The sequence below is a fragment of the Mesoplodon mirus genome (genome assembly GCF_964341445.2).
Source record: "Mesoplodon mirus genome assembly, chromosome: 2".
In the NCBI taxonomy this organism is placed as follows: domain Eukaryota; kingdom Metazoa; phylum Chordata; class Mammalia; order Artiodactyla; family Ziphiidae; genus Mesoplodon; species Mesoplodon mirus.
This window is the reverse complement of record NC_138977.1, coordinates 84,585,106-84,598,038: the sequence shown is the minus strand read 5'-3', so window position 1 is coordinate 84,598,038 and position 12,933 is coordinate 84,585,106. Positions and strand designations below refer to the sequence as shown.

The 12,933-nt window shown below is 39.8% G+C and overlaps 1 protein-coding gene across 2 annotated transcripts in view; it reads right to left on the bottom strand.

Moving 5' to 3' along the window:
* The window catches only part of GRXCR1 (glutaredoxin and cysteine rich domain containing 1), a gene marked incomplete at its 5' end in the record, with an annotated part of 356,205 nt that overhangs the window by 57,891 nt on the left and 285,381 nt on the right, over positions 1-12,933 (bottom strand). Inside the window, one exon of one of the 2 annotated variants that reach the window (XM_082611036.1) lies at positions 1,780-2,022. In XM_082611036.1, coding sequence (XP_082467162.1) covers positions 1,780-2,022 — 243 coding nt within the window. Of the gene's footprint in view, positions 1-1,779; positions 2,023-12,933 lie in introns of those variants that run through there. The other variant, XR_014293037.1, reaches the window with a different exon arrangement.

Below are 12,933 nucleotides of genomic sequence, written 5' to 3'. Positions count from 1 at the left end.
TCCCAAAATTTTGCTTCACCACATGCCAAAACCCAGCAGAGGGCATCCTTCCATTTCAGTTGTGCAAACACTGTAGGGAAAAGACTATAATCTGGCAATGTACTCCATTTGCAACTGTGCACTGGAATCTAAATAAAGGGGCTACTGTAGTAGTAGGGAAATTTGTAACATAAGTTGTTCTGGGGTGTTTATCTCCATTTTGAATTATAAATTTAGAAGTAATTCCCTTTTCATAAGAAAAAAAAAGGAAAAAAAATCTCATCTCTGGCCTCTCTCCCGATTTGGGGAATTAGCTTCAAATTTCAGAAGCAGCAGGTAGCACCTCTGTGATCCCTCTGCCTCTAGGCATGTGTGTAAATAAAGTGATCACAGAGACAAAGTAATCTAGAAAGAACTCTGCACCCTACCTCCTCTGTTGCACTCTCCCTCTATCCCTGAAACTGAAAGCAGAATCAGAAGCAGAGCAGGAATTTGAAACAATACTGCCCGACTTCAAAGCTGTCTTGCCTCTTAACCAGTGCGCCAGAGAGTTGATTTCTAGGGCCTGAGGACTAGATGACATGACACATATAAGCTGAGAGTATAGTATAGTACTTTTTAAAATATATTTATTTATTCATTCATTCTGTCATTATTATCACTGCCATTGTTATGGGTTTCTGGGACCTCCGGGTGTATGTTGAAGTATAAGATAAGAGGCTCAATACTTGAATCAAACTACTTCTAGTTCAGAATCTATCTGTGTCCAGGTCTGGTTAAAAGTAAGATTGCCTAACATCATAGCTACTGAATCATGGCTTCTCTGCATTAATCTTTCCATAAGATGACAGGCGGCCTCTAACAGCCATGGCTCTAGACAGGATATCAGGACACAAGCTCCCTGCAACAAACAGGAGCATTTCCTGCTCTGGCTTTTTCTAATCTTCCCTAGAAGCTGAAGGTTAAGACCAGATTTGAAATGAAACCAAGATGCAAGGATCCATCTGTGGTTGACAGCCGCTTTTTGTTCTCTGATCAGTGACCTTGTAGTCAGTCCCAGCCCCCTCAACTGCTGGTGTCCCTTGGCTCTTTGCTCTCTCTCTTTCCAAACTGCACTCTCCAAAGCCCCCTTTCTTGGGCTTCGTACTGATGATGCTTGTTCATAGATCAGTGGGGGTTAAATATGCTAACAGTGCTATTCAAAGAGCAATGACGCAGTCATGTTTTGTTGCTGCTCTGGGAGTTCCCTGCTCGCCCGTAAGCCTGCATTTGTGTCTCACGTTCTTGCATTACCAAAATCAAGAATCATTTTAAACAAGCAGATAAATTCTGGCTCCGGGCCCCATTTCTTATTGATTTCATTTCACGACTGTCAGCTTAGTTTCATTAAGTAGGAAACTGAGTGTTTGATAATGGGGTATAGGAGAATTCACAAATGCATATCTCATATATTCCATTTTTCTTGCCTGCACTAAAAAAAAAAAAAAAAAAAAGTTTTTATCCCACATGTCAAGTTTCACAATGCAAAACTCAAGTCAACTAAACATTTAAAAAATGTATTTCTATTCAAAAAGGCAATTTCATGCTGATTTCATCTCACCATGACTCTGCAGGGATGAACACTGTAGCAACACATCATTTAGGATAGAAATAAGTGCTTCAAACCCTTTGGATTGAACTCAAAAAAATAGCTAGTATGCTGGTAGCTATGATGCAAGTTGCCTTGTCACAGCCTTATAGCTTTCTATCAACATTGGTTGGGTTCAATAAAAAAGAAGATTTTCCTTAGCAGATACTCACCCCAAGATAATGGCCATCGATGAACACGACAGGAAGCGAAGGAGCTTCAGAAACCCGTCGGCATCGTTCATCTAATTCTTTTCCATAGTCACCATTCAGAGCTATGTTTTTCTCTTCAAATTTTACCCGATGGTTTTGGAAGATCTTTCTTACCAGTTCACACCTTTCAAAGGTTGTCCGTACCACACGAAGGCAAGTGGTATAAATCACTACGCGGTCAAATTCTAGCTCCGTTGATGGTTGCTGAAGGAAAACATTATAGTGTAAATATTTTGGCATTTGCTTTCTTTACATCTCTTTATTTTAAGACAATTACCATTTCAGCCAACGTCTTACACATTAAAGGCCTGCAATAAAAGTTGAATAAGCACCATATTTGTCAATTCTAAGACATGTCTTTACACTTTAGAACATCTGTAATTGCAATAAGGATGACAATCAAATAATTTAAATGACATAATTTAATTGACAGTATTTTTTCTGTTCCCAATGGCATATCTTTTTTTTTTTTAACATCTTTATTGGGGTATACTGCTTTACATTGTTGTGTTAGTTGCTGCTGTATAACAAAGTGAATCAGCTATACATATCCATATATCCCCATATCCCCTCCTTCTTGCATCTCCCTCCCACCCTCCCTATCCCACCACTCTAGGTGGTCACAAAACACTGAGCTGATCTCCCTGTGCTTTGCAGCTGCTTCCCACTAGCTATTTATTTTACATTTGGTAATGTATATATGTCAATGCCACTCTCTCGCTTCGTCCCAGCTTACCCTTTCGCCTCCCCGTGTCCTTAAGTCTGTTCTCTACGTCTGCATCTTTATTCCTGTCCTGTCCCTAGGTTCTTCAAAACCATTTTCTTTTTTTAGAGTCCATATATATGTGTTAGCATACAGTATTTGTTTTTCTCTTTCTGACTTACTTCACTCTGTATGACAGACTCTAGGTCCATCCACCTCACTACAAATAACTCAATTTCATTTCTTTTTATGGCTGAGTAATATTCCATTGTAATTGGCATATCTTAAAATTGATGATGCCTCACATGGCATGCCATGTGGTGAAATAAGGAATGGTTGAATTATTTTTGTCATGTTTTCTAGACATCATTCAACTACAATAGCTGCCTCTTGTACCCAAAGCAAAACATGGAACAGAATAGACAAGGTTAGCATTTAACCATTTGAAAATTCTTCTACTCATCAACTTACCAAATTTTACAGCTTTTTTGAGCCAAAATTTACTGGGAATAACAAGATCTATATCATAGGATTGTTCTGAGGTTTAAGAGGCATAAAATGTATGCATGAGCTCTGTTGAATGACAGGCTCCCATGTGCAGTGAGAAGGTTCTGCCGTGAGGAACAGAAGATATAGTGGCTCAGAAAGAGTGCACAGAAACCAATATCAAGGTGGGCAGCAGGTCAAAGCCAGGAATAAAAAGGAAACAAGGAAACAGTACACTGCAATGGAGTGTAAGCAATTGGAGGCTTACACTCTCAAAATGGAGACAAGCAACTCTCAAAACCAAGGTGAAGACTCCTAAAGAGAGAATCTTTTTTTGTCTATGTTTCCTGCTGCATCAGAAATTAGTGACTGCATTCAAACCCTGCCAGCACTGCAAGGGCTTATCAGCTAGGTCCTGACATCACCAGGGTGACATCACCCTCTTCCTCTTTATTATAGCCTTATTTGAAGGAGACTGAAAAGAACCCAACTATATACCATGAGATCAAGGGATACGTGAGTCCCCACAATTCTACAATTGTTGAAAGACAACCACACAACTTATAAACTCCTGTGAAATCAAAACTTTGATTTGAAACCACTCCAGATGGCTAAATACTAGAACCAGAAGGTTAGATACTAAGCTTCACCACTTTGTCCTCAAAGAAATCATCAGACCACTCTGCCAGATGCAAACACAGATAGTCCTAGAAAGATATGAAGTGATAGAAATGGCTATGCAATGGTCTCCACTTCACCGAGAGACCGGACATTTTTTTTTTCCTAATGGTAAAATGTATTAGAGACGTAAGAATCTTTTCTTTCCTCAATAGAGTTTAGAAGCTAAGTTGAAAACCAGAGGCCTGGAGGGGTCAAGCAGGTGTCATAAATGCTGGAGCAGACCAGGAGTAAATGAGATATTAGTGAGAAGCAGGGAGAGTGTCATTTGAAAGGGAAAAACATAACTCAGCTTCAGGCAAGTTTCAGGATTTCAGGCATGTCATTCAGTGTTGTCAGATATGATTACTGTAAATATAAACTTGAAATCTGGATTTTTATAGGAAATTTTCTGCATTCTAAATAGTGGCACCCCATTAAAAATGTATTGAGACCCCTGGACAATATATCTGAAAGCTGAATTTGGCCTATATACTGCTAATTTATAACATTGGAAAGGAGAGGGCCCCAGGGAGGTATATCAGATATACCTGGACTCTGCCTCTGACCATCTCTGTCTTTGGAAAGCTAATGAGCTGTTTAGCCTCAGCTTTCTCATCTGTAAAATGTGATAATAGTAGTGGTAGCTACCTAATAGGTTTGCTGAGAAGATTAAGAAAACAACTAGTGTAGGGCCTAAAACATAGTACTGTGCTGAGTTATACACTGCAAAGATATTACACTCCACATTGTGGAATTTTTAAGATTAAAACCACAAGCAAAAATAAATCAATGGAAAACATCAATGTAATTAATGACAAGAAAAGAGGATTATTACTAGGCTTTAGATTAAGAAGCATTGATCTTCAAAGAGAGTAACCAAATGCCCAAGAGCCTCTGGTTCCTCTTCATATTCACAATTATGAACAAGCTGGGAATCAAGGAACTCACTGTAAATGTTGCAGCTTTTGGAAGAGCACCAAACTTCTCTTTTTCCTGATATTATCTGAGTAATTATGCATTGTTCCTCTGGCTGCAAAGACTGCTATAACTGCATTTATTTCTACCAAAATGTTCCACTTTTTTCAATAGTACACATACTTTTGAAGTATTTTATAAGAAATACATTTCCCCATATGAAGAAGTGGGAACATTTAAGATTGGACCATTCTGTTCTCACACAGGATTCTCTCTGCTCGTACAACATATGCTTGGTACCACTTTTCTGTGTATCTCTAAGAGACAGACATCTAAAAAATAGTAATAACATGAACCCTTATCAAGTGGCCATGTTAGATGCTGTCCAGTGCAAAGGGTAACAAAAAATATCCCTTTGCCTACTGTTGAGGATGAGTTTTGCCTGGAATCAGTGATTCTCCAAGAGTATTGGATATTAGAATAAACTAGGGAGCTTTAAAAATCCCCAAAGCCCAGGCCAAGCACATACCAGTTAAATCAGAATCACCAGGGTGATTTTTTTTGAAAGCTCCTCTGGCAATTCCAATGTGCAACCAAGTTCTAGAGCTAGTTAGATACCAGTTGGAAATGCAGAATCATGAGCTTCACCCCAGATCTACTGAATCAGAATCTGCACTTTAACAAGTTCTCTGGGAAATCTGGGTGCACATTATATTTTTGAGGAGCCCCGGTGAAGTCACAGAGGCAGCTTGATTTGTCAGAGAAACTGGGTTTATGTCCTTTTAAAATAATTGCTAGTCATTTATACAGTCATTAGAATAATTTGCCAAACATATGCTAAGCACTATATATTAATGGGGAACAAAAAATATAATTCCTAACGACTTGGAGCTCATAGTTTAAAGTAATAAAAAAACTAAAATGTTACATAAATCAATATACAATTACAAACTGTTAAGTGATGCAAAGGAAATGTACAAGTTGTTAGAAGAGGCTATGGCAGAAGGGCCTTTTCTGTTTTAGAGGTCGAAAAAGCGTTTTCTGATATTTGAGCTCTGATTTAAAGGATAAGAAAGAGTTACAGGCATTAACTAGGCAGAGCGCATGGGGAAAAAAAGTCACAGATAAGTACAAAGATGTTGAGATGGAGGAAGATGGCATGTTTGAGACTCTGAAAGAAGGTATTTGCTGAAACACAAAGGAGAATTATAATAATACTGAATGATTCTGGACACGCATGTAGGATCAATATCATGTTGTATTTTATAACCATTCTATGGCCTTTAACCTAAGAGCAATGAGAAATTCCTGAAGGCTTTTAAGGAGGATGGGAGGGGTTTACATATTTTAAAAATTAGAGAAGCAGGGCTTCCCTGGTGGTGCAGTGGTTGAGAGTCCGCCTGCCGATGCAGGGGACACGGGTTTGTGCCCCGGTCCGGGAGGATCCCACGTGCCACGGAGTGGCTGGGCCCGTGAGCCATGGCCGCTGAGCCTGTGTGTCCGGAGCCTGTGCTCCACAACGGGAGAGGCCACAACAGTGAGAGGCCCGCGTACCGCAAAAAAAATAATAATAATAATAAATAAGTGAAGCAGGGCCAGTGCAGATAGTTGCACAGGATGTGCACTGCACAAACCTAGAGACTGTCATTATTAGCAAAGAATAAAGGAAGGATGCCCCCAGGGTTGTGTGATTCCACAACTTGAGCAATCGTACTCAGTCTCATTCCCAACTCCCTTGGCCTGAAAACTGAGATTGAATCCAGGGTAAATTCAAGATAGGAAATATAGTTTATCTAGTAGAATAGGCTATTAAGTAAAATTTTCTAAAAATAATCTTACTGAACAATTTTTTGATATGATTTGAAAGTAGATCTTTCTAGAGGTAGAAGTGGGTTAAATGATTCCTCAAGGTTGTTTCCAGTTTCATAATATCAGTTTTAAATGATATTGTCTTTGGAAAAAGTAATCCTCTTCTACACTTGCCTCATTTTCTTTCCCTCAACAGATTTGTCAGAGCATTTGGCCAGAAATCTAAAAATAGCCCCTCAGTGGTTAGCTGTCCCTCTTCTCCCTTCCTGAGAGTTACCATGGGAATAGCGTAATGAAGGATGGAGGCATCTGAGACAGCGCTAAGAAGCCACTGGGATTTGCAGCCCACTTGTTCTGAGAGAGCCGACCTAGATGTTAATAAAGACAAGCCATTTCTTCCTTTCCATTGATTAAAAAAGATGACTCTTTGGGGTGCCCCGAAGCCTCACAACAACCTGCAGCAAACGTAGATGTGTTGGTAAGGGACAGAAATTGCTCTGAACAAGACTAAGGAGGGAAGAGATATGGGGATATATGGATATGTATAACTGATTTACTTTGTTATAAAGCAGAAACTAACACACCATTGTAAGGCAATTATACTCCAATAAAGATGTTTAAAAAAAAAAAGACTAAGGGATTACTTTGTAGCCAACGTATGTCCTCAGCTTGCACCTTGTCCGGCAATAGCCACTGTCAAACAGTAAGTTCTGTAGTCACCTAGGCATCCAGGAACACTTCTGGAGGCCTCACATCCACTGGAACTGCCACTGATTCAGGCCAAGGATTAGTCCCTACGGCTCCCCGACAGAGGATCAGCTCTGTGCAGACCCAGCTCCCCAGGCTGGAGCAGGTCCAGGTCCAGTGGGCTATTTCCACTTGACCCCTTTGACTGTACAGCCTGGTACCAGTTTGACAAGGCTTCCTGTAATCTGGGCCTCCAGACAATTCCAGGAATTCAGGTCTTAAACAAAACTTAAAAATATAATAAAAAGTGACATTTTTAAATGGCGATGGCAGACATAATGCTAATAACTTTACATTCACTTAATCCTCCCAATAACTTACATGCTGTAACTGTCTTTACTTATAGATCTAGAAACCTAGGCTCAGATGGGATAAGTGTCCTAGACAAGGTGACAGAGTTAAAATTACAGCAAAGTTAGAAAATTGGAGCCCAGATACACACCCTTCAAAGTCTGTGGGTTTCTACTGAGTCAAGCAGAACCCTTGAACCACACGGTTGTTTTGCTACCGCTGCCCCAGGATCAGGTTGTTGCCAAAACAGACTGCTGTAGACCTAATTCAGTGCCCATGAGATAATGTTGGCTATTTAAAGAGGTTTGCCTTAAATTATGCACCCATATTTAACAGAAAGTAACATTACAGGAGGGACACTGTAAATGTTTTTCTGTCTAAAAGGATACCTTTGAAATGGACAAAGTATAGAGAGCTTTCCTCTGCTGACTGAAGGCAAAGAGGTGAAGTGATTAGCTCAGAGCCACGCAGCATGTCAGAAGGCAAACTGGGACTAGACCTATTTCTTGATTATCAGGCATTGGGCCAACCCATTGGCTCCAGGGACCACCATTTTAAACAGAAGACACATGCCTTTGGAAGCAGGGCCGTGGGGCTTTGTAAAGGACGGGAATTTTTTTCTCTCTCTCTCCCTCTCCATGCTACTCTACTGTAAACTTCTGTAGCCGTATGCATATTCTGGGATGCTTCTTAATATTAAATTTAAATAAATAAATAACCCTCCGCCCACCGTTGCTTTCAAATCACCTTCTGAATTCTCATTCTTGCGCTTAACTACTGTGATGTGGAAACCTACTTTATCCACACCAGGCTCCTCTCTTAGCTTATTTCCTGGATCTGATTCCATTCTGACCACACTCCCTATTCAGTTCTGAGGGTACATGGTAATTTTCTAGGCCAGCAGTCTCCAAGCTTTTTGGTACCAAGGGCCGGTTTCGTGGAAGACAATTTTTCCACGGTACCGGAGGGCGGGGGCGTGATGGTTCGGGCGGTGATGTGAGCGATGGGGAGCGATGGGGAGCAGGAGATGCAGCTTCACTCGCTGGGCTGCTGCTCACCTCCAGCTGTGCAGCCTGGTTCCTAACAGGCCACAGACTGGTACCGGTTGGTGGTCCGGGGGTTGGGGACCCCTGTTCTATGCCGTATTCCCTCCCACACATTGACCACAAAACACCACGGAGAACTTCTCCATGTACCTCTGTAAGACACAGGTTATAAAAATAATTACAATAACTACTATTTGTTGCACGACTCCTGCATATATACATATGTAGTTCCAGGGCTGCAAAGGGGAACTTTATGTGTGCAATGTTCACTTATCATAAGAGATAAGATTATCCAAATTTTATAGATGAGGAAACTAAAGCTTGAAGATAAACTTAAGGTATCTAAATACCTCAGAGGAAAAAGGGGCAGAACCAGAATTTTAACCTGGGTCTGCCTCCTAAGTCCTTGCTCGTGCCTTAGGAAGATACTACATAACCCTCTTAAATACAACCAACCGATAGGTCATACCATTCCAGACCTGAGTAGTGAATTGTATACCACAGAGGGACTGTCAAAAGGACTGTCCTAGAAATTCCCATTGCTCATCCCTCCACTTTATTCTAATATCTCTGGTTACGTGTCACCCCTCAGACAGACCTTCCCTCATCACCCCATGTAAAACAGACCCTCTATCCTCCAACCCAGTTCTTTTCTTTAGGATACCTAGTACTGCTGGACATTATTGTGTACATTTATTGGTTTACTGTCTATCTCCAAAAATAAAATATAACCTAAATAAAGCAGGAATTTGTTTAGTACACAAGAACCCAGAATATTACCTGGTACATAGTAGATGCTCAGGAAATACCTCCTGACCTCTTCTCCATACATTTAATTAAAACTTGGTTTGAATCTGCCTCTTAGTAACAGAGTAATCTTGGACCAGTTACTTAAGCTCTTTAAGTTGCAGTTTTCTAATTTGTAAAATAGACATCAATGCCTACTTCCTGGGAATTTGTGAGGATTAAGTGGTTTAATGAATAGAAAAACATTTAACATGAAGCCTGATGCATAATAAACACTGAACAAATGCCATTTCTTTATTATTAATATCATTAGTACAAAATGTTTTGGACACACACCAGCAGCGGCACTATCACCACTATGATTGTAACCAACAAGTCCAAGTTCACATGTCGTCAACCTCAGAAGTCTGAATGGAAAAGTTTAACTTCAGAATTACAGGATGATGAAAAAATACATCTTTTTAATGACTTAACTTACCACTTACATTTGTTTGGATGTGCCATCAATTCTGAGAGTGAAAACAATAGAGTAGACCATGCATACACGATGTAATAAAAATCCCTCTTTGTCTAAGTTCAGCTGCCCTCTGGGTGGCATGAAAGAAACACTTGGGTAATAATCTCTGCATGCAAAGATTTCTGTAGAGAGTATTCTGTTTTCATAATGCTCCAAGATTATGGATTTCATTTTATATCATTCATTATATTTCATTTCCTTTCATGCTTCAGAAATTATCTATTTGTCCAAATCAATTACTGAGTTGGCCTAGACATTAATTGAAAAGTTAATGAACCTAATGAATCCTCCAGACCAAAGAAATATATTTTTCCAGAAAGTTAAACTGAAACAATACTGACTTTCCACCACATCAGACTTAATTGGAAATGAAGGTTTTCCCCACCTCATGAAGACCTTAGAAAAGGGTCGCAGTTCTGTCAATTCAGCATTATTCAAGTACAGGGAGGTTTCACTTGAACATCTAAATTTTTGTCTTCTCTTTAAAAAGCAGAAAACTTGACAACACTGGTTTTATTGCATTCCTCTGCAAAAATAATACCTGGAGCTTGACAGCAACAACTCCCTTTAGATGACACATGTCTCCTGTTGCCACATTTAATATCATTCCTTTATATCTAGACAACATCTCTCATTAACATTGTCTGCATTGCCCCTTTAGATCTGAGTTAGTGATGTCATATCTAGTCCATATGAACACTTTATATGGGAAGAAATTGAGACTCACATTTTAAGTATTTGAATCAAACTTTTTTAGGAAGCAACATGTTGCAGTGGAAAGAAAATCCATCTGGAGCCATTGCTTTGGCACTTAGGAGCTGCATAAGTTTGGAAAAATCAGTTTAATTTTCTGGGACTACTTTTTTCTCTTCTCTCTTATGAGTGTAGCTATAATCTAGCCAATAAGGGAGTTGTAGGATCACAGGTAAAATGCACCTGAAGACATTGTAAATTATAAAACTTTACAAACACACCAGCCATCATTATCCCCCAAAGTCACACAGCTGGGAGAAGAGGAACTAGGATCTCATGGAAACCACCTTCCTACCAAACAAAAGCATCTGTCTTCCAATATGAATACTTCGGTTTCTATAGAAATTGTCACAAGCATGATTTATTGGCATTTGCAATTCTACTCATCTCTGCAGATAACACTAATATTGAGGGGAACAACAAAATCATCATTTCAGGAGCATCCAATCCCAAAGTGATGCGCTTACCACAGCGAAAAACCAGGCAGCAAATGAATCAGAAACATCCTACAAATGGAGGCATTGAAAAAACATATTTTCCCTCTCATCCTATGCAAGATTCAAGTTGCAAAACCAGAAGAAACTGGACCAAAATGTCGAACAATAGCATAGAATAATAAGTGCTTAGTTCTGCCTTGATCATTTTCATAACACCTTTCGTCTTTTTACTTTATACAAACCCTTCTGCTTTCTTAAAGGGAAAGGTGCCCTTTTTCTTCCACTCTCCCAAATATATACATATGATGAATAAAAATCAAACAATAAAAGATTAAAATCTTTCCAGATTTTCTACATCAAAGAAAATCCCTGAATAATTAGCTAAATGTAGTCAATCCCTTTTAGTGGGTTAGGAAGTGATAAGAGTCTACTTTGGATTTTGAAATACCTGCATCTCATCTCAGCTTGATGCTTTCACAAATTCATGAAGAGTGTTATGAAGAGAAGTGATCTCAGTCTCTGTGGAACTCCCAGAGTAGACTGAGAGTCTATTTCAAAGGCAGAGGACACTCAGAGGTTGAGAAAAGTGGACCCAGCCTCAGGCAAATCCCTCATTCCTGCCTCCTCCTCAGGTTTCCAGGTTTAAGCCTTGATGTCCCTCTGACTCTCCTGAATGTCAGTCTCAACCTCTGCTAAATATGCTCTACTCTAGATTCTAAACACTGTATTTAGGGGAAGAAGCTGCCAGACAGCACTGATGGGAAGCTTGGAAGTTGGCACATGAAGCTGATACATGTATTTTATGAGCATCAAGTCCTTTAATTCTGTAAGGAAATAGGTACTATCATTATCTTAGCTTTTCAGATGAGGAAACAGAGAAGTAGGTGACAAGCCTATAGAGAGACAGAGAGATACATAGATAGATAGACAGACAAATAGAGATAGATTAATTTGAAGGTCATGGATCACAGGTTTAGGAGCTAAAGGACTTCAGGTTACACAATCTTAAAACAGACAAGAAACTTGGAGATCATCTAGCCCAACTTGAACAAATGTATGACAGTGTCAAGAGTACACTCAAACCTCTGGTAATTGGACTATTGTGCTTATTGACTTCCTATAAACACAAAATGAGGGTAAGGCAGGCATGAAACACACTGTTCTTTCAAGACCTTGATACAGTCACTTGTGAGCAGGACTCTTCTCCAGGTTTCTGCTGAGGAAATGGAAAGATTATAAAAAGAAGTAAGTGCATTAAAGAAAGATTTGCCTGGGCTTCCCTGGTGGTGCAGTGGTTGAGAGTCCGCCTGCCGATGCAGGGGACATGGGTTCGTGCCCCGGTCCGGGAAGATCCCACATGCCGCGAAGCAGCTGGGCCCGTGAGCCATGGCCGCTGAGCCTACGCGTCTGGAGCCTGTGCTCCACACCGTGAGAGGCCACGGCAGTGAGAGGCCCGCGTACCACAAAAAAAAAAAAAGAAAGATTTGCCTGATCTTTAATCAATCTAGTGTGTCTCATCTCTCTTTTCTACTCTTTCCTACCACTTACCTTGCAATATGCCTTGCCTCCAAATGTCAAACAAGCCTAAGAAACTGCTCTGAAAACCAGACACTAAGCATGATCAAATGAGGGAGGTACTTTGTGTTACATGAAAAGGAAAACAGAAATGAAAATGTTTGAAATGTCTGCATAAAGCCAGAGGTTGAATTTGTCTGTGTGCTCCACAAAGGAATCTAGTTAAGTCTTTCAGTTCAACTTCAAAGTGCACAAACGAATAACCGTAAGATTTCAAAAGCAAGAAAACGTTGCCTTCCCATCTCTTCTCAGATCTCCCCAGATTAGGTTGCTTTAATAAAAGGAACTAAATTATGAGGCAGATGAAACCTACAGAAGCAGATGTGAAGAATAATACTCAAAACCTTAAAAAATGTATTTTTTCAAGTACATACTGTACTGTTTGGGATGATCAATGTAATTTTGTAAAGGAAGTTTAACACTTCATAT